Genomic DNA, 23,084 nt, shown 5'->3' with positions numbered 1-23,084 from the left:
ATTCATGTCCATATATGCCTGCTCCATCATCAGCTATGTAGAACAGTCCATGTTCCAAGCCTTTCCCGGTAATGCACCCCAACTCTTCCTCCACCACATTGATGACAGCATTGGTGCTGCTTCATGCACCCATGCTGAGCTTGTCAATTGCATCAACTTTGTTTCCCACTTACATCTTGCCCTTAAATTCACTTGTTCCATTTCTGACACCTCCCTCCCTTTCTCAATCTCTTTGTCTCTATCTCTGGAGGCAAACTATCAGCCGACATCTTTTATAAACCTACCAATTATCTTGACTCTACTTCTTCCCACCCTTTCGCCTGTAAAAATGCAACTCCACTGCATCTGTTCCCAGAATGTGGCTTTCCGTTCCAGAACAACAGAAATGTCCTCCTTCATCACAGAATGGGGTTGCCTTTCCTCCACTATTAACACTGCCTTCACCCGCATCTCCTACATTCCCCGAGCATCCATGCTCTCCCATCTTCCCATCGCCTTAACTGTGATAGTGCCTCTTGTCCTTACCTAACCATCCCATGAGCCTTCACATCCAACACATTTTCCGCCATCTCCAAAGGGATTCTAGCATTAAACATTCTTTATCTCCTCTCTTCTCTCTGCTTTCCGCAGGGATTGCTCCATCTGTGATTCCCTTGCCGTTCATCCCTCCCCACTAATCGTCCTCCTTCCCTACAAGCAGCCAAAGTGTTGCTCCTGCCCATTCACCTCCTCCCTGGCCTCCATTCAGGGCCCCAAACAGCCCTTCCTGTTCAGGCAAGATTTCACCTGTGAATCTGCTATTGTGCCTATTGTGTCTGGTCGCAATGCAGCCTCCACCTCATTGGTGAGACCCATCATAAATTGGGAGACCGCTTCATCAAACACCTCTGCTCCATCCACCAAAAGTGGAACTTACCAGTGGCCAAAAATTTTAATTCCCATTCCCATTCCCATTCTGACATATTGGTCCATGGCCTCCTCTTGTGCCAAGATAAGGCCACCCTCAACATGGTTGTGAACACCTTATGTTCCTTCTGGGTAGCCTCCAACCTGATGGCATGAATATCGATTTCTCCTTCTGTTAAAAATATCCTACTCACTGCCCTCTTCTTTTATTCCATACTCTGGCCTCTTACCTTTCCTCACCTGCCTATCGCCTCTCCTTGGGTCCTATCCTCCTTCCCTTTCTCCTGTGGTCCACTCTCCTCTCTGGTCAGATTCTTTCTTCTCCAGCCCTTTATCTTTCCAACCTCACCTAATCACCTTTTAGCTATCCTCCTTCCCCTCTCCCCACCTTTTTAACCTGGCATCTTCCCCCTTCCTTTTCAGTCCTGAAGAATGGCCTCGATCCAAAACGTCAACCGTTTATTCATTTCCATAGACGCTGACTGACCTGCTGAGTTCCTACATCATTTTGTGTGTGTTGCTTTGAACTTCCAGCATTTGCTGACTTCCTCATGCTTATGAATATCAGTATGTTTTCTACATCTCTTCCATGTATCTCTCTAATACCTAGATTTGCCACTCTTCAATGACCAGTCAGAAAATAGCTCCATCCATCACTAGTTCATATTTCTGTGGATTAGTGGAGGCCACATCGATCATAGTAGATGATAATGCTTACTACTTATTGTAGCCAAGATATATTAAAACATGCATGCCTGTGTTACGAACCCCGTAAATGGGTCACTTACCAGCAATGATAGAGAGGTCCGTTGAAGTCTGGTGGTACTATTTTTAAAAGTATTTATTGATAAAGGGCACAAAAATAAGATTAATGCAAACATACAGATAATATACGTCGTCAATACGAAATCTAAAAGCGTGGGTATAATAATAATCAATAAGAAATAGCTCTATCATTGTCTAGGTGATAATGTATTGTCCGATGGAAATATAAAAGTCACTGTTAGTTTGTTCAAGCTGCAGCGTTTTGGGTTTGAGAGAGAGACGGGTTAAACTTGCCCAGTTCTTTTATGATGCCAACCCTTCGAGTCGTGGGGAGTTGGTTTCCCCGTTGCTAGCTAAAAGCTGTTTTTCCGTGGTAAAGCCACCAGTTTCGGGCAAATGGAACCGAACGCACGTGGCCTCCTTCCAATGGCTTCCGCTATTACGGGATCGCTAGCGTTTCTTCTGGTGCATCTGAGCGGCTGTTCCCACAGACCTTCTTTTATCCTGACTCACAGGGTCGCAGATGTCAATCAGGTTGGGGGTGATGCAATCCCTCCCTCAACCAGCCCACTTTGCCTGAGGGCTTCCACGTAGCACAGTATTGCAATACACAAGTTTCGTCTTCAAGAGACAATGTCCCTTAGCTTTATATCGCCGGGGGAATGAGACATTCCGCACGTCTCTCTCTCTCATTTCCTGGGTCTCCTGACCCAAATCAATAGTGATCTTGCGATTCTCACAAAGGAGGGGGCTGCAGGCATAACACCTGCCATATGAGGTATTGGGTATTTCTATTCCTTTTTTTTCATGTAGTTAGCAGGTGAGAGACCAGGATTGGGGCGGATGTGGTAGAAGGTTGCATGTGTAGTACCCCTGAAAAAGGGATATGGTAAATGAAACATAGACACATAATATTCACAGATCAGTCACTTTATGGAACGAGTACAGCATATGCTGCCCCACCCCAGGCATTCTGGCAGGCATGAGCAATTAATTGCATGCTGAAGATTGAATGCAAGCCCTTACAAGTCAATGGCAGATTCAGTGCTCAATGGATTCTCAGAATTTTCAACTCATTTGCATGATTTTCAAGTAATATCCCTTTTCTTTTCACAACGTGAAATGATAATCACAAAAAATAAATTACTTTAAATCTTTTAAAAAAATATTTGAACAATTATTTATAATTAAGTTGAACAGATTTCAACCTTGTAACACATGTAGAATCAGGTCTCTGGCTGGGGTACTGATAGAGTCTGCTACTCCTAAACCAGGAATGGGGGGATACATTTCTGAAAAACGTGTCACACAGCTGCCAATCATGCCACTCATCCTCTTAGTCACCCACCATAGACTGTGCTATCTGCATGTTTCAATCAAACAGACTCTTCCCAATTATAACATTTATTAAAGGTAAGAATGAAAGAAAAGGAAGTGAAGATTTTTTTGCAAATGAAACTATTAGTTGATCAATGCTATAGGATTGACAGTCTTGGTTAAGACTCGCCTAGTTTTGGAACTCCATTTCTCTCACATCTGAGAAGGGGCAGCATTCTTTTCAGTCTTTTACCTATATTGAAGTGGCTGCTACGGGAACATGAGCACAGGGGTACATTACCCAGCCTGCTCTTGGGTCTCAATCTTCAGCTGAGGCACGAGGGGCGGGCCTATGGTGAGGATGAATGCCAGCTGCAGAATGAAACCCCAGCAGGAGTCAGGAAGAAAAGGAGAAAACTGTGGAGCAGTATTAAAAATAGAATCAAATAGCATGGAATAAACGACAGAGCTTAAAAACGTAGTTTCCATGTTTCCTTTCACACTGAGTGAATAACTTTCTCCTGTAACCTTCCAGAAAACATAATGTCAAAACAGATATTATAATCATTTAATCACGCTTGTCAGGCTTCCTTTGCTTCCATAAGTGGCTGCTTCTCAAAAGTAATTAATTATAGAGCACACTGAGTAAATTTAAGGATATAATAATATGTTACCTGGGCACTTTCTTGAGTCTTATCTATAGTATTGTGTGTAGGCTACAAAGAAATAAGTTATGATTGTATGTCTCCTTCGGGGTGGCATAGCGATACACCTAGCAGAGCTGCTGCCTCCAGGTTTGATCAACATCTATGCTGTCTGTGTGGAGTCTGCATACTTTCTATGTGCCTCCTTCGGGTGCTGTAGTTTTCTCCAACGCCGCAAAGACATGCAGCTTGGTAGCAACCACAGGTTGCACCTAGGGTGTAGGTGATTGGTAGGATTTGCGGAGAATAGATTATGGGGAAAATTAGTGACAGTGGGATTGTTCTGTGAGCGGCAATAGTCTTAGTAGTCTAAAATGGCCTCTGATGCATTGTGATGAAATATGCATATACAGAAGAAACTATGGACAGAAATAATCTATCTCTGTACTCTATTATATTCTATAGGAAAATCAATTCAATTTAGATTAGATTGGAAGCTATCAGCAGCTGACAAAGGTTTATAGTACCATCCTCCACATGTACTGCAGTAATGTGGGAGGCATCCTGTTCCCTTGCTGTTGCACAGATTAAAGCATTCTGAAACCTGAGCTTATGAATATTACATTAAGCTGCTAATAGCGCTTGTCTCTTAATCAGTTTCTATCTGTCTGCTGCTGATCTAAATTCCAGGCCTTCCTGAAGGGAATTTTTAAAGTAGATTACAGTTCACATTAAAATAATGTACACTAAATCCTTTTGGTGATCCTAAATTAATCATTCTTCACCCTTTCCCACCCCTCTCACTCATGCGCATACATGTACACCATAAACACAAGTGTATACAAACACGCACATATGTGCCAGTATGCCTGTTGCCTTGACTCAGAATGGAATGGCTGTGCAGTGGGCTTCAGTGACTCAAGTGCCTTGTCCAACCATCTTGTCCAACTAGTAGAGTAAATCATCATTTGTTCTCTGATTCTTTAACAGCACTGTAATAACAGCCGCACCTAAGGAAAGCAGCAGACGGTGTCATTAGAACACAACAGAAGTAATGGTGGGAAGGTTCTAGCAGTAAATTTGGATTGGAGTTTCTGCAAGCTTTCAGAATCTCAATCCCCAATCCCAGCCAAGTAAGCATTCTTCCACCCGGCACTTCTGCAGACAGCTTTCCCAATGTAGCTGGGGCTTTGACTCTTCATTCCCAACGTATTGTTAAGGAATACCAAGCAGAACGGTTTTCCAAGTCAGGTTGCCAAGTCTGGTTGAACATATTACTAGGGACCATGATATAGGTAATTGGTTTCTGATTACCACATGTACTGATGTAGAGTGAAAGACTTCTGTCTGCAAGTTATCCAGACAGATGATTCCATGCAAAAGTACATCAAGGTAGTAAAACAAAATACATAGAATTATCACTGAAAACTCTGACAAACTTCTATAGATGTACAGTGGAGAGTGTCCAATCTGGTTGCATCACAGCCTAGTACGGAAACACCAATGCTTAGGAACAGAAAAGACTACAGAAATTGTTGGATACAGCCCAGTCCATCATAGGCAAAGCTCTCCCACAATTAAATATACTTACTTGGAAAGCAGCGGCCATCATCAAAGATCCACACCATCCAGGTCAAGCTCTCTTCTCACTACTACCAGAAGCGACAGAAGCCTTGTGTCACACACCACCAGGTTCAGGAACAGTTAATCCCCTACAACCGTCAGGCTCCGGAACCAGTGTGGATAAATTCAATCACCTCAACTCCGAGCAATTCTTTCAAGGACTTTTGTACAATTCATGTTCTCAGTATAATTTTTTTATTTGCACAGTTTGTCTTCTTTTTCACCTTGGTTGTTTGTCAGTCTTTATTTATATATGTTTTTGTAGATTCTTTATTTTATCTGTAACTTTCTACAAGGTAGTGCAGAGTCATAGAGGCATAGAAAAGTACAGCATATAATCAGACCCTTCGGTCCATCCAGTCCATGCCAAACCATTTAAACTGCCCACTCCCATTGACGTGCACTCAAACCATAGCCCTCCATACCCCTACCATCCACATACCTATCCAAACTTCCTTTAAATGTTGAAATTGAGCTCACGTGCACCACTTGTGTCGGCAGCTCATTCCACACTCTCACTACCCTCTGAGTGAAGAAATTTCCCTTTGTGTTCACCTTAAACTTTCCATCTTTCACCCTTAATGCATGACCTCTAGCTATAGCCCCACCCAATCTCAGTGGAAAAAGTCTGCTTGCATTTATCCTATCTATACCCTTCATAATTTTGTATAGCTCTATCAAATCTCGCCTCAATCATTTATGTTCCAAGGAATAAATTCCTCACTTATTCAATCTTCCCTTATAACTCAGGTCCTCCAGTCCCAACAACATCCTTGTAAACTTTCTCTGTACCAACATCTTTCCTATAGGTCGGTGACCATAGCTGCATGCAGTACTCTTCACCGACGCCTTATACAAATTCAACATAACATCCCATCTCCTGTACTCCGTACTTTGATTTATGAAGGTCGATATGCCAAAAGCTTTTTTACAACCCTATCTACTTGTGGTGCCACTTTCAATGAATTTGGACCTGTATTCCCAGATCCCTTTGTTTTACGGCATTCCTCAGTGTTCTACTCTTCACTGTGTAAGACCTTCTTTGGAGGGTTCTACCAAAGTGCAACACCTTGCATTTGTCTGCATTAAATTCCATCTGCCATTTATCAGCCCAGTTTTCCAGCTGGTTCAGATCCTGCTGCAAGCCATAATAGCCTTCCTTGCTGTCTACTACACCCCCAAACTTGGTGTCATCTGAAAATTTGCTGATCTAGTTGATCACATTATCATCTAGATCATTGATACAGATGCCAAACATCAACAGACACAGCCCCAATCCCTGTGGCACTCCACAAGACGCAGGCCTTTTGCCAGAGAGGCAACCATCTTCTACCGCTCTCTGGCTTCTCCCACAAAGCCAATGTCTACTAGCTCTCTTGAATGCTGAACGACTGACCCTTCTTGATCAACCTCCCACATGGGGCCTTGCCACATGCCTTACTAAAGTCCATGTAGACAGCATCCACTGCCTTGCCTTCATCAACTTTCCTGATAACTTCCTCAAAGACTCTGTAAGATTGGTTATACAGGACCTACCATGTACAAAGCCATGCTGACTATCCCTAATCAGTTTATATCTACAGAATACCTTCCAATAACTTTACCACTACTGATGTCAAGCTCACCAGCCTGTAATTTCCAGGTTTATTTTTAGAGCCTTTCTTAAACTGCAGAACTACATTAGCTATCCTCCAATCATCCCATACCCCTCTGTCACTAAGGGCCCCTGCAATTTCTGCACTTGTCTTCCACAAAGTCTGAGTAAACACCTTATCAGTCCCTGGGGATTCATCCACCTAATTTGCCTCAAGACAGCAAACACCTCCTCCTCTGTAAACTGTGTAGGGTCTGTGACATTGCTGCTGCTTTGTCACAATTCCATAGGCTCTGTGTCTACCTCCTGAGTTCATACAGATGTAAAAAATCCAGTTAAGTTCTCCCCAGTCTCTTTTGTCTCCATGTATAGATTACCATTCTGATCTTCCAGAAGGCCAATTTTGTCCCTTGCAATCCTTCTGCTTTTACATTTCTGTAGAATCCCTTTGGATTGTCCATCACCTTCTCTGCTAGGGCAACCTCATGCTTTCTTGTAGCCATCCAGATATCTTTCTTAAGTGTTCTCTTGCATTTCGTAAGCACCTCATTTGTTCTGACCTGTCTGTACCTGCTATGCACCACCTTTTTTCTCTTAACCATGTCCTCAATATCTTTTGAAAATCAAGGTTCCATAAACTGTTATCTTTACCTTTTATTCTGCCAGGCACATACAAACTTTGTACTTTCAAAATTTCACTTTTGAAGGCCTCCCTATTACTAAGTACACCCTTGCCAGAAAGCAGCCTACCCCAATCCACACTTGCCAGATCCATATGATATCATCAAAATTGGCGGTCCTCTAATTTAGAATCTCAACCCTGGGACGAACCTTATTTTTTTCCAAATTACTTTAAAAATAATGGCAGTATGATCACTAGATGCAATGTGTCCCACTATACAAACTTCTGTCACCTGCCCTGTCTCATTCTCTAGTAGCAGATCAAGTTTTGCACACTCTCTTTTTGGGACTTCTATGTACTGATTAAGGAAACTTCCCTGAACACTTTTGACTAGCTCTATCCCATAAAGTCCTTTTATGGTGTGGGTGTCCCAGTTAATATGTGGAGTGTTAAAATTATTTACTATAACAACCTTATATTCCTGCAACAGCCTGCAATCTTGCTACAAATTTGTTCCTATAAATCCCATGGACTGTTGAGGGTCTATAATATATCCCCATTAACATGATCATACCATTCCTATTTCTCCATTCCACCCATAAAGCCACATTAGACATTTTCTCCAGTTCATCCAGACTTTAATTACCCCTTTAATCCCTCCCACTTAGTCATGTCTAAGACAATGGACCCCTGTCCGGAATATTGAGCTGCCAGTTCTGCCCCTCTTGCATCCACATCACACTGATTACTACAATATCGTAATTCCATGTGTTGATTCATGCCCTGAGCCCATCTGCCTTTCCTAAAATACTTACTGTATTGAAATATACACAGCTCAGAACATTGGACCCACAGCAACCTTTTCATTGCTGACATTATTCTGGTACTCTGGTTCCCATCTCCCTGCATCACCCCTTCACCCCACCCCCACCCCGGTGCAGCACCAGCAAACCTTCCTGCTAAGACTTTAGTCCACCTTCACTTCAGGTGAAGTCTCTTCTGTGCAGATTCCACCTTCCTTGGAAGAGAGCCCAGTCACCATAAATCTGACTTCCTCCCTTCTATACCAAATCCTTATATATCTTGATAATAAATTTGCTTTGAACTTTCAACTTTGACCTTTGAATGGTGGCATTGTACACGCTCTTGTTTACATCGACAGTGCAGAGGTAGAGAGAGTTGGAAGCTTCAAGTTCCTAGGAATGAACAAGGAGAATCCTCTCCTGGCCCAAGCACATTGACACCATGGCAAAGAAAACTCACCAACGCTTGTACTTCTAGTCAAGATGAACAACAAGTTCCTTCCTAATAGTCAATCATATCAGTTTTTCTACGTCTTCTACTTACTCTTTTAATCTTAATGTTGTTTTTGAAACTGTTGGAGCCCGTGACTTACAGTAGTCCAATCGAGTGAGCTAGCGCTCTGCTGACCCAAGAAGACTCCAGGAGGGAAACGTGAGCGTGAGCTACCATGAGGAGAAGCTCAGAGACAAGATGAGGAGCCTTGATCACCAACTAAAGCATTGAGGAGGATTGAAACATCAAGGCAAATGCGGAAGAGAGCAGGCAGTTCTCAGAAAGGCTGCTGGTTCGAGTCATTGCTTGTGAACATGTCTACTTTGAATTGCTACCTTCGGAAGGGCCACTGGTTCAAGACACTGCACTTGGAGAGGCTGTAGGGTAACAATGCTCTCAGAGATGTTATTGAAATTCTGAGATTTATGGATTGGACTGTAGTTCAATCTAACCATAGTCCATATTGGCCCCTTTCAGTTCTGTTTTATTTAGTGTTCTCTCCTATTCTTTCTTGTTGCCGATTGGCAGGCTGGGGTTTGGGATTTGGTGTTCCTAGTGTTGTTTCTGCTTGTGGGTGATCTGTTAGTTTTTGTGCGAGGGAGGAATTGGTGGGGTTTGGGATTTGCAAGTCTTTGGTTTTTTTTCTTTTCATGCGGGTGGAGGGATTGATGTCTTCCTTTCAACTACTAATATGGTTTTCTGTATTTTATGGGTATCTGGAGAAGACAAATTTTAGAGTTGTATTCTGCATACTTTGATAATAAAATGAACATTTGAAGAAATTTAGCATGTTCCCTTTGACCCTCACTAATTTCTCATTGACACTTCATAGAAAGCATCCTGCCCAGAACCTTCACTACTTGGTAAGGGAACCCAGGAGAGTTGTGGATACAGCACCACATTACACAAACCAGCCACTAGTCTATGAAATCTGTCTATACGTAGCAGTCCTCATAATCAAAGACCCCTCCCATACTAGATATTGTCTCTTCTGCACCTCCCATTGGGCAGAAGATACAAAAGCCTGTGTGTGCCTCCTACCACATTCAAGGACAGCTTCTGTCCCAGCCTATTGAATAGTTCTCTAATATGATAAAATGGACACTTGACCTTACAATCTACTTCACTATGGTTTTGCACATTACGGTCTGTTTGCACTGAACTAGCTTTGTAACTGTAACACTTTATTCTGCAATAAACGTTATTGTTTTCCCTTGTACTGCCTCAGTGTAGAGGTGGTGATGTGATCTGTAGGGAAGGCATGCAGAGCAAAGCTTTTCACTGTACTTCGGTGCAGGGGCGAACTATAAACAACATGTGAATTTACCAATTTAGATTTGTATTTACCGAGAAAGTGCAGTGCAAGTTGACAAATAAAGCTCAAGGTGAATGAAGAGGAAGATTGGGAGATTAAGAGTTCATCTTCAGTGTAAGTCAGGTGCATCCAAGGATCTGGATAACAACACAAAAGAATCTGTCCTATAGTCTGATGGTATGTCTTCTCAAACCTTTGTGTCTTCTGCCTGATGGGACAGAAGATAAGAGAGAATAACTGAAGTAAGAAGGGACCTTGATTACTGGTTACTTTCCCAAGGCAGCGGGAGGTGTCAGCAGAGTTAATGGAGTGGAGACTGGTTTGTGTGTTGGAAAGGGTTGTATTCACAACTCTGCAATTTCTTGCATCCTTGGGCATCTTGATAGGATGTATTCGATGATGTGTTTGTAAAAATCAATAATAGCTAATGGGGATGTAAAATTATCTTAGCCTTCTGAGGAAGTGGAACTGTTGGTGTGCTTTCTTGGCCCTGGCATCAATGGTTTCATTAATTAACCTCCTGTGTCCATCTGCCCTTTATGTGTGGCACTCCAGTATATCATAGAATGAAACAGCATAAAAACAGGCCTTTCAGCCAACAGTTTCTATACTAACCATCTAAACTAATCTCATCTACCATTACCTTGTCTGGAGCATACTGTGAGTTAATGGTTCAAGTACCCATTCAGATACTAAGTTCTGTGTAAGTACCTGCCTTCAGCACCTTCTCATGCAGTGTTCCACATTGCAAACAGCCTTTGGGTGAAAAAATGCTTAGTCTAAATATCATAATCTTTCTTTAAATCTATATGCTCTGCCATGGAGAAATATTTCTTACTAACTCCCCCATTTATGCCTCTCATAACTTTATATACCTCCAAAAGGTATTCCCTCAGCTTCCTCTGCTCCAAGGAAAACAAGCCCAGCCTATCCAGTCTCTTCTCCTGACCAATATATGCAATCCCAGGTGACATCAGCTGAATCTCCTCTGCAGCCTCTCCGGTGCAGTCACACCCTTCATATAATGTGATGACCAGAACTGCACACATTTTTCCAGCTGCGACCTAACCAATGGTTTAAAAAGTGGAGACACAAGAGACAGCAGATGCTGGAATTTGGAGCAACCAAGTCTAGGAAATGGAACTAAACGAGTGAAAGTACCTGCTCTTCATAGTTCTCTGTTAACCCAGCTTGGCTTCCAACCGGTATTATATATACTATTTATAATTTCGAGAAAGTTCCATCTTAAGTTAAGTATTACAACGTGGAAATAAGCCCTTCAGTCCACTCGTCCACACCAACCTAGATGTCTGCTTGCCCATGTGTGGCTGATATCACTCTAAACCTTTCCTATCCATGTCCCTGTCCAAGAGACTTTGAAATGTTATCATTTGAAATATCTAATTACATGCCACACAGCCTCTGGCAGCTTGTTTCATATACACAGCATCCTCTGCATAAAGAAGTTGTCCCTCAGGTCCCTTATAAATCTTTACCTCTTTACCTCAAACATATGCCCTCTAGTTTTTGATTTTCTTCTCCTGGGGGAAAAAAGGCTGCGTGCATTCACCCTGGTACCTATGCTCCTTTTGGTTTTATAAAATCCGAAGACACAGTGTAGCTAAAACAGGAGAGGAAAGCAGATCAACCCATAAACCCATCTACTTTAGACAGATCAATTACTTCTTGCCTTATCCTAAATCCCTCTTCCAACTCTACACCTCTCAGGGGAAACAATAACCCGATGGGCTTTACTTCATTGAATCTAATCAGGATGTGAGTGTAGGCAGGGAAGTAAGTAGGGAGGGTGTTGATGTTTTGTTTACTTTTATTGAAGGATAAATGATTAAAAGTGTACACAAGGGAACTGTGTAGAATCTAATTACATGCTGAATTATGGTGCAGAGTGAGTCAGCTTTGTGACAGAGTTTGCTGTTAATTCTGCCTGACTGCCTGTGTGTACCGATACAGTCTATATCTTGCGCAGGATCACCCAAGCATTTTAACCTCAATAATAGACTCACATGCAATAAACTGAATCAGCCTTCTAATTTTCCCTGCAGCTCATTTGTAGTTGATAATTCTACTTTAAGACTACTTTTGTTCCATAAGCGACTTAGCACTCTGCAATCAAACTTGCCACTGCCCCAACCATTATTCTTCTCAGGAATATAAATGCCTCGGCTGTTGGCAATCCTGAAGTCCCACACCTAAACAACTATTCTTTCTGTTCGAGACAACTTTTCTTTGTAGGTGGATTTGAAGTTCTGCTTGCCACAAGGCAGTCATTAGTCAGGTTGCTGTAGAAACACACTTTCCTTTTCAATCATTTTAGTGATTGCCATTGTCTAAAGAGATCTATGTGCACCAGTGGTTCACTGTGAGCTTGCCAAGAGCAATAGTAGTAGCTTTATTATACTCCTAACAGAACCATCTGTGTTTAGCATTGCCAATGATTAAACTGGAGTTTTTCTGGTCTTTAGGTATACTCATTAACTTTGGGTAAAATATTTTAATTTATTTAGCACCTGTCATGACTTAAGGACATTTCAAAACACTGTACATTCATTGAGGGTATTTTTTTTAACTGCAGTCTCTGTTTTAAGGCAATGGTGCCACGGTAGTGCTGCCTTAGAGCACCAGAGACTCTAGTTCAATCTTGACCTTTGGTGCTGTGTCTGCACAGTTTGTATGCACTCCCTGTGATGCGTGGCTATCCTCCTCTGGTTTCCACCCACAGTCCAAAGTCATGTGGGTCGGTAGGTTTATTAGCTATTTTAAGTTGCTCCTAGTATGTAGATGAGTTTTAGAATCTACAGAGAATATGGAAGGATTGAAATATTGGTAATTGATGGTCCTTGGACTGAATGGACTGAAGGGTCTGTCTCCACACTAAATTTTTCTATGACTCTAGGAAAAAGCATCCAACATGTGTACAGCAGGAACCCACAAACTTTAGCCTCTTACTGACCAGATAATCTGTAGAAGATAGTGACTAAAGGGTTCAAGTTTTACCAGGACTCTGAGTGCTCTCTGCTCTTCCAAATAGAACCATGGGATCTTTTCCACTCGCCTGAAAGAAGAGACGGGCGTTTTCTTTGATGTTTCTCTTGAACAACAGAACATCCTAAAGCTAGCAAAAACTGAGCAATAGACACAAAAGTGATAAAAGGTCAAAACAAATCCTTGGATAAAAGTCTATGATGTGTAAAATAATCACACTGAAAGTGCAGTGAGCCACAGGACTCTTAAATAAACTGTGGATCTGTTAGGATCCCCAATATGCCTTCACAGTAAGTACGTGAAAAGTTAAAGAAATACAAGAATTGATTTATTTTCTGCTATATATGGGTATTCTTTTCACATGCCTGAATTCTCTTCTTTCTGCTTCTCCCATGATAATTGTGTTCAATAAATGGCGACAGGGCCCAGAAGATCACTGACTGTTTATGTCAGACATAGATTGCTGGCACGTATGATAACCTTTCCACTTGAAACCAGTGGCTATAACCACTCACAGATCCACAGATGAAAATGTGTCTGCACGCAGCAAACTGCCGACAATTTACAAGTATGCTCTAAGAGGTAGCAAGTAACATTTGTGCCATATAAGTGCCAATCAATTAACGACTACAAAAAGAGATTTAAGATAATTGCCATTCATGTTTGATGGCATTACTTTTATTGAATACAAAACAATCATCCTGAGGGGCGGGCTAGTGGAGCAACTAATAAAACCTCTTTGCACCAATGATCTGGAAACTCCTGATTTCTAGTCTTCTTACATGGATTGTTCACATTCTCCTTCCTCCCACATCCTAAACGTGTTTGGGTTAATAGGTTACTTAGCCACTGTATACTGCTCCTAGTGTGTAGGTGTGAAGTAGAATCTGTGGAGCAGTTAATGGGAATGTGGGGAGAACAACTTGGGTTTAAGTAGGAATAGTATAAATTGACTTTTCATGATCTTAGACCTATCTAAGGATGTGGAAAGGATGGTTTCTAATACTGAGAGAGTCTAGGTCCAGAGGGCATAGCCTCAGGATAAAAGATGTTCCTTTGGAACAGAGATGAAGAGCAGTTTCTTTCACCAGAGGGTAATGAATCTGTGGAATTCATTGCCGCAGACAACTATGGAGGTTGGGTATATTTAAAGCAGAGGTTGATAGGTTCCTGATTATTAAAAGTGTCAAAGGTTACAGGAAGAAGGCAGGAGAGTAGGGTTGAGAGGAAAAATGGAACAGCCATTATGAAATGGCGGAACAGACCCAATAGGCCAAAGGCCTAATTCTGCTTCTATATCTTATGGTCTTATGGCCTTCATCAGTGGTCCAAACCCTCTGAAAGCCCCTCAGTTGGAAGTGATTCAAGAAGGTGGTTCATTACTGCATTCTTTAAGAGCATTTAGGTACCAGTATTAAAGGCTGGCCTTGTTAACATATCCTATAAATAGAAAATAAACTTGGGCTGAAAGAACCCCTTTTGTTCAATTAGTGCGCAGTAGCCTTTAACTTCTGGCAAGGCCCTTATTAGACCATGGTTAACAAGTGTTAGATAAGCAGCAAATTCATGATTAAGCTGTTATAGCAATAGAGCTACACATCAGTTGAGTAATAGCTTTTTGGAAACCATAGCAAACCAATTTAGGAAAAAAACTGGCTGAGGAAAACTGATACCAAGAGTATGATCCTTGAACGTTACAGTTGAGTGACTCAGAACAACTTGGAGTGCCTTCATTTTGTTCAATTTTAACGGTCCACCGTCCACTTACTCATTCAACTGATTCAGTTTCTAGCTGGCAGTTTGAAATTCCAGGATAATGTCAATAACTAAGGAGAGAATTTAATTTATTCTCTGTTTAGCTCAGAAATAAATCTGCGGCCAATTCTCTGTGTAGAGACGCGTCAAATGATGCTTCTCTAACCATTTCTGCCCTTTTAAGCAGGGCCTGATACAGAACTATCAAGACTCTTGGAAAATTAACTGCTTATAAAGTTCCCAACGATTCCCTCAATTTGAAACAGCCAACTCGGTACAAACAAAGGAAGCAAAATCAACCACACCCAATGAAGGTTTCTGGACAATTAAACGTATTAATTTTAATTTCCAAAAATTGTTTGACAATTTTAAGTTGGAAATCAAATATATAATTAGTCTATGAAGAATCACATCAAATGATTTCCATTCCTGGTTCGGATCCCAAATCTGCCAACCATCCTAATAAAGTGGTACAGCTAATGGAACTGGTGTCTCACAGCTCCAGTCAACCAAGTTCAATCCTCACCTCACTCATAGCCCACACAGAATCTCCACATTCTCCCTGTGACTGTATGGGTTTCCTCCCACATCCCAAGCACAGGAAGTTGGTGAGAATGTGTGGAGAATGAAAATAGAATTGGTGTAAACTTAGAGCAAATGAGTACTAGTTAGATGCCATTCGGTAGATTCATTGGGCAAACAGTCTATTTTCAGTTGTAATGCTCTGGTTGTTGCCATCCCTCTATCTTGAAGGAGATATCACAAGCCTGCGTGGAAGGTACGGAGATCCTGAGATGCCCCAGTCATTAAGATCCCCCTCTCAGCCTCACCAGTGTAGCCCGAAGTATAGCTTATGAAGCAATGCGTTTGGCTCCAACTTGGCTGTAGGAGCTGCCAGAAGGATGGTCAATGATGTCCAGCCACCTTAGAGGCTCCACTCCCGATTTGCTGTCTGGCTTTACTCCCATAGCCTTTTGTCTTTGCTGAGGCTGATGATTCTGCCTATTCATCCATAGCTGGGGATCTTGTTCACAAGTACCTGGGCGTGTCCACAGACTGGTGGGCCTGCATGCTACGTGTGCAGGGACCAGACCTCCTCACCATCATCTGTAGTTCAGCCTGAGTCCGAAAGGAGTTCAGTTTCTGTGTCTCACCAATGGTGAGGCACTACATGAGACTTGCTATGTATTGGCAGGGAGAGACTTACACATTCAGCTCTCCTTTTCACACGTCTGCTAGCCGACGGTGGAAGCTGAAAGTGGAAGCGACAAGCACGACCCACTACACTACCACACTAGACGCATCACAACAGCCATGCTTTATTGCTCCATAATCTGTTTGTATCCACAATTATCCATCCAGTACACAGTGGTCTATTGGGACATACAGTAGATATAATTAAACCTGGTGGTAGTTGATATACTAGGGACATTTAAGAGACTTTTAGGTAGATAAATGGATGGAAGAAAAGTACAAGGGTCTAGCTGTATAGGAGGGAAGGTTTAGATTGGTCGAGAAATAGTTGAAAAGGAGAACAGATCATTGTGGGCCAAAGAGTCCTATCATGGTCTACTGTCTATGTTCCATGCCCTACCCTCTGAAGGAAGAATGCCCAGAGATTATTATATTTCATATATTAATTCCCCTTTCCTTTAAAATATATTAAGTTTTGTAAACCATATTATCTCTGCTTAGATGGTGACTTCTGCCCCATTCATGTCACCGCTGACCATCCCCCCCTTCCCCATGACCCCAGACTAACCCCAACAAATGTTTATTTTAGTTCTCCTCTTCTCAAATCGGTTGCAAATGTATTTCAGCTGATAATTTGGAGTAAACTCAGATGAAACCAAAGGGCTTGAAGAGTTGGGAGTTTTTGGATGTTAAGGGTTATTTTTTCAACCATTAAGTCTTTGTTCAGATGCATAATCTACTTCCGCAACGTGACCAGTGTGCTGATTGAGTCAAGGATGTTTGTTTAGAATTTGCTTGCAAATCCCTGATTGCTACTCAGCAGTTCTTCTGAGCAATCTACAAAAGATTAATAATTTAATTTGACATTGATTTTGATATTTAATTATAAATTCTGTAAGTATGCTGTTCTGTGTTCTATGTTCTATCCAGTCCATTCCAAAAGTATTATCTTTCTAATCATGCTTTGTTCATTGCTATCACTTTTTGTCCCTCTTTTCCAAAATAACTTGTGCATGAATCCCACCTATTCTCCCCCCAACACATCCTAGAGCTGATATATCCTCACTGGTAGCTTATTCAAGTTGGCATTGCGGAATCATGAGCCTAAATAACCAAAATCAATATCAATTTGATGACGGAGCATTATGTGCCAGTGTCCAGTCCTTACTTTCAGCCTTGTGCCACCCTTTGAGTAAAGGTCATGGCACTACTCAGTAATGAGACATTGCCTAGTTTTCTCTCATGCTTGATACCCTGAAACTGGTCAATTATAGCCCTCTTTCATTGAGGGGCTGTGGGGTGTTTCATTTTCAAAGGAAAACAAAATTCCATAGCACTGCAAATGTTTTGTTTGGGAAGCACTGAAGCCCAGATCCATTGTTGCTCTGCCATCATGTTTCACAAGACAGAATGAGAAAGCTTAGATGAATCTTAAAGTAGTGATTATAAACAGGAGATGATGTGGAAATCTACTATCATCTATTCATGCCTCTCCTAGTATCTCTTTGATTCCCAGTCAACATACATCTCAATAGTTGGAATATCATTTATCCCATCAAATTCAGTTTCCAGTGCAGTAATTTCATCAGTCCCATTCCCTACTCTTATTTCCTTGTAGCCCTACAGCTGACTGTCTCTCACACATATATGAATGGTATTTCAAGTCAAGTCAAGTCACTTTTTATTGTCATATCGATCATAAACTGCTGGTACAGTACACAGTAAAAATGAAACTACGTTCCTCCAGGACCCTGGTGCTGCATGGAGCAAAACAAAATTACACTAGACTACAGACCTACACAGGACTACATAAAATGCACAAAACAGTGCAGGGCAGTACAATAATTAATTAATAAATAAATGATTAATAAACAATAGGCACAGTAGAGGACAAATTTCAATACAATAATAAATGATGTAGATGTCAGTCTAGACTCTGGGTATTGAGGAGTCTGATGGCTTGGGGGAAGAAGCTGTTGCATAGTCTGGTCGTGAGAGCCCGAATGCTTCGGTACCTTTTGCCAGATGGCAGGAGGGAGAAGAGTTTGTGTGAGGGGTGCGTGGGGCCCTTCATAATGCTGTTAGCTTTGCGGGTGCAGCGTGTCATGTAATGGCTGGAAGGGAGACTGCGATGATCTTCTCAGCTGGCCTCACTATCCGCCGCAGAGACTTGCGATCCGAGATGGCCAAGGACCTGCACTAATTGATCATTTACAGTAGCTAAACAATGTGTTAGAATATCTTTCAGATGTGTGAGAAAACCGGAGCATCTATCGGAAATGCATGACTCAGGGAGAAGACGGAAACTCCACGTAGACAGCACCAGGGTCAGGAATGAACCCCAATCCCCAGGGTTGCGAGGCAGCAATGATAATTGCTCTGCTACCTAAATGATATTTTTGTACTCATGGGGATTTCAGAGATATTTCGGATTAGTTTCTATTTAGTGAAACAGAGCTGCAAAGCAATTAGTGAACAAAGCCACGTTTACAACAGGGAGGCATCAGATGCCAAAGAGAGAAAGCACCTGCATCATACTAAAAACAGCCCTAGTTCTGGAAAAATTTACATAACATTCCTATGTTGCTGGTGAACAACCTGAAACTGGTACGCAGTGGATGAATTTTATTTCTCCTTTACCTGGCTAGAAGTTAAATGGAACAGTCTGCTGTTCATTGAAACACTGCAGGCCTCCTCGCGAGCTACCTGCTTGGATGTCAACAGAAACACTTTGGAGGCAACGGGTGGGGTTAAGAACTCAAAAAACAAAATCCTGCAGTTGCTGAAAATCTGAAATAAGAACAGAAATTATTGGAAATGCTCAGCAGGTCGGACAGTACCTGTGGAGGGGAGATCAGAATTAACATTTGACGTTGATCAGGTTTAAGTCTCTGCTATTTCTGGTCTGCTAGCTTAGCTCTGATAATGAAGGGGTTAAAGTATTAAATGTAGTGAGCTGGCTCTGCAAGTAGACGTGGCTTGTTGGAAGCAACCTTAGTAAGTAGAGGCCAGAGAATCTGTACCTGAGACGTGAAGTTTACCTGGCCACGTTGATCCATTGATTTGGTTTTTGAGTGTGTCCATTCCATGCTGAACAGCTTCCTTCACTGATTCAAATAACCAAAAACATTTCTGGTCAAACATGCTGGCTGTTCATATACAAGAAAATTCTATTCTGTAATATACCCAGGTGAAATTGGTCAGGATTCAAAGAGCACTTTAATGAATGTGAATTAATATCAGTAATATCTCTGCTTAACACCCCTTAGATTGAAGTTCAGCTTGTAAAGCACAAAATCTCTCCCAGGCCGAGTGAATTTCAGCCCCTCTTATTTGTTCTCTTTCTTTCTGCATGCAGAAGCAGCCAAGGATACATGCACATGAAGTTCAGCAGAACAAAAGACTCCAAGTACATTCTCGGCCAGAACAGCCCACCATTTGACAGTGTTCCAGAGGTCATAAACCACTACACAAGCCACAAGCTGCCAATTAAAGGGGCTGAGCACCTCTCCCTGCTCTTTCCTGTGACTGTGCAAACGCTGTGAGTGGAGCCCAGGCAGCTGTCTGAAGACAGCAGTAAAGTGCAAAGCATTCCGCGGGAAAAGAGATGGACATACAGCAAGAATTTCATCTTGACGGGTTATGTTACAAAGGTTGTAGCTCCTCTGAATGCAATACTCTAGAGCTTCATTTCCAGCCTGTGAAATAATTGCAGGTCAAGAGTATTGAACATATCATTTCCCTACCATTTGTTTCAAAGATTGTGGTGAATTGGATCTTGAATGTTGCTGAACTCACTTGTAAGGATTCAGTCACTCATTTACTGGGAATTTAAGTAATGTCTTTTATCTCTCCTGTGGTAACCCTGCTTCTTCCCCTTCCTGAATATAATGCTACTGGCTGCCCCAGCCATCCTCCACAACTTCACACAAGAGGTCAAGTCATTATTGGCTGGTTGTTTCATCACTGGGACCAGCAAAAGCCCAATTTTGACTTCACTCAGCATCCAGTGCACAAGCACTTGGCACTGGCAGTGGGAATCTGTAGCTAGCAATGTGGAGCGGGGTATCCATGATCAACATTCCCCCCATCACACTCCTGGCCATTAGTCAACCATTGCGTCCTTCCCCCACCTCATGCCAGTATTCGGAGTGACTGTGGATCTAAAGTAGCTTATGCTGGGTCTGTGTGACCAGTTCTACACCATGCAGCTTTGTTACCATCTGGTACTGTGAGGGGGAGGTGCAATGGCATGGAATGTCTTCAGGAAGTTCCCTGTAATGTGCGTTTTCTATTTTCAATAATATTTTCTGTAAATATCTAAAATTTTTATAAAATATGCTTGGAAGAAATGTCTGATTGCATAATTCACCAATGAGAAGTTGGAGCAAAGACCCAGAGGGAGAATGAGTAGTGAGACTGTTCTCAGTTACCAAGAGAAGTGGGTGCTGAGGTTGTGAATTAAGATACCTTGTTAGCAACATCATCAATTTAGCCTATCCCCAGTCATAAGGGACATGGAATAATGATATTTCCTAAACAGGTGCTGGAAATCCAAAGCATTTCCTGTATTTTTTTCTTTCCTTTGCAATTGATCTTGATCTCGATCTGCTTGTCTTCTTCAGGTCTCTTCTCTCCTTCTCATCTGCTCAACTATATTTCTTCCTCGATTGGCTGTCATATCCATTTCTGAATGTTTCTATTCCCCTCAGATCCTATTGCTACCTCCCTTCTTCCTGCATCCTTTGTTTCACTCTGCCTGGGATTTTATTCCTTCCAACATCTGACGTGAAACATCCCAAATCTTTTCACGTGGTGAGGATCAATCAGTGTCCCCGACTTCTAGGTCAACCTGCCTCTCACTGTATTCCCTTTCGTCTCCCCCACTCCCTTCTCACTTTCCCCTCCTCCTTCTCTGTCCTCTCTCATTCTCCTTCCCTGCACTGAACATTCTCCATAGTCCACTCTCCATTTTTCCCACACACCCATTAATTTTACATACTCTCTCTCCCCCCTTCTCCTCCCTTCTCTCTCCTCACTCCCTTCTCCCTGTTCCATTCCCTCTCCTTTCTTTCCCTCAAACACCTCGCTACTCTTACCCAGAACCTTTCCCCATGCACCTCCCTTCTCCTCTCCTGCCCTGCCTTCCTTCTCATGACCTCCTTCCCCCTCCTCTTCTCCCTTTTCTCATTCTTCCCTTCCTGTTTTGATATTTTCATCATTATGGTCACCATCTCATTTCAACACAGCCATAAAGCAGAAAACTGTCACTGACAGTGCGGTGATAAATGAGCAACTTGTAATTGCAATAAGCATGACTCGGCGGTACTGGTGTCACAACAGAATAATTACACAATTATTTTTCTGGGCTTTGTACAAAATATTGCCATGAAAGAACAAACATTGGCAATGTAATTATATGTATTTTCAGATTCTCATATCAGAACTGCACCTTCTCAGGCTTTTGGTTCCATGGCCACTACTTATCTGCTACTACCTCACCAGGATGTCACACCTCAATTGCCAAAGCAGACAGGTCTCACACTGCTGCTGACCCTGGGACTACTCGCCTTCATTGCTTGCTATTTATTTCTTGGGATCTACATCACTGGCAAGGCCAGCATTCATTGCCCATCCCTATTTTCCCTAGAGGCCGTGGCCATGAGCAATCCTTCTGGTGCATGTGTTGCCTGAGTGCCACTGGCCACAGGAGCAGGAGGAGGTCAGCGATACATATCCAACAAAAATAAAGGAACTCAGTGTATTTCCAAATCAGCACAGTATGCTAATTGGAGAGGACCCTGCTGCTTGTGGTGTTCCCTTCTGATAATGGTCCTGATTATAACTTTGGGAAGTGCTGTTGGAGGGTCTCAGATGATCAAATGCTGAGCACATTGAGTCGTGGTCACTGTATGTAGCTGATGGAGGGAATGGGCGTTTAGGGTGACAAGTGGGCTGCTAATCAAGTAGGCTGAATGGTATTGATTTTCTTGAGGGTGGTTAAAGCTGAAACTGTCCAGAAAAATTTTCCATCACAGCTCTGATTTGAGTAAAGGCTGTCGGGTGTCAGGGTGCATGCTGGGTACCCAGCCTTTCACCTGTGCTTGGATCCATAGCATTTATGTGGGTGAAAGAAATTATATTTCGGTCAGGGGTCACCCCAGAATGTTGATGGTAGGGGACTGGCAATTATGATATTGTTGAATGTCAAGGGTTTATTTTGGAAATGGTCTTTGCGTTTTTTTTTGTTAGCGTGAATGTTAATTGGTAGTTATCAATGTTACGGCAAGCCAAAACAGCCAATGCCTATTGGACAGATAACAACCAATCCTAGGCTGAATTTCACTACATGGTCATTGTCCTGAACAACACCTTGAATGTTCTTGGGTAAATAGTCATGATTTGGCATGTACAGTTGAGTTTTGATAATTGTAGTTGCGTGGTTTTACTGAATAAAGGAGTATTTTGAGTTCCAGCTTTGTCCTATCTGCTGGCTTCCAGTCTAATCAATAGTTATAGGTGACTGAACACAATAACTTGGCGATGAGGTACTATATTATATCAACATACCAATTTCAGCAGAAGACTTGCATGCAATTCTACAACAGCAAGCTCTATTTAAGGCAGCCCAGTTGAAGTTAACCAAAACACTGACCAGCAGGTTATCATTGAGCCCAGTGACATTGATGCCAAGCACTGAACAGAACTCATGTGAGTCAATTGTCGCATCAATTACCGATTTCCAGTTTGATGCTGCTTTGGGAATTACATATGAATCATGGTTTAAATGCTATGAAGATATATTCCCGGTTGAGTTTGCCAGTAAAGGGGACTCATAGAAGACGTGCACTTTGCTCTGAAAATTGGGTACTTCTGAACATGTGCTTTCTCCACCAGGACAATCACAGCTAAATCAGTGCAGGAGACCTCACGTCAGTCGGGCAGCGAGAGGTTTAAATAAGGGAGGTTTCCCAGAAATTCAGCTTTCTTCAGTAGTGCAGTCACAGTGAATCAGAGCAGGGTGCCTCACACATTAGCAAGGGCAAATAA

At 42.2% G+C, this 23,084-nt stretch overlaps 1 protein-coding gene across 4 annotated transcripts in view; it reads left to right on the top strand.

Annotated features, from left to right (window-relative positions):
* The window catches only part of shdb (Src homology 2 domain containing transforming protein D, b), a 347,526-nt gene extending 325,017 nt beyond the window's left edge, over window positions 1-22,509 (top strand). For 3 of the 4 annotated variants that reach the window (XM_059991612.1, XM_059991613.1, XM_059991610.1), the window contains one exon: window positions 19,393-22,509. In XM_059991612.1, the coding sequence (XP_059847595.1) occupies window positions 19,393-19,579 (187 nt within the window). In that variant the 3' untranslated portion in view covers window positions 19,580-22,509. The remainder of the gene's footprint in view (window positions 1-19,392) is intronic. The other variant, XM_059991611.1, reaches the window with a different exon arrangement.
* The last annotated feature ends 575 nt before the right edge of the window (window positions 22,510-23,084 follow it).

This window comes from Hypanus sabinus, chromosome 16, assembly GCF_030144855.1.
Source record: "Hypanus sabinus isolate sHypSab1 chromosome 16, sHypSab1.hap1, whole genome shotgun sequence".
In the NCBI taxonomy this organism is placed as follows: Eukaryota; Metazoa; Chordata; class Chondrichthyes; order Myliobatiformes; family Dasyatidae; genus Hypanus; species Hypanus sabinus.
The sequence above is the reverse complement of the archived record's forward strand: the minus strand, read 5'-3'. Positions and strand labels throughout refer to the sequence as shown.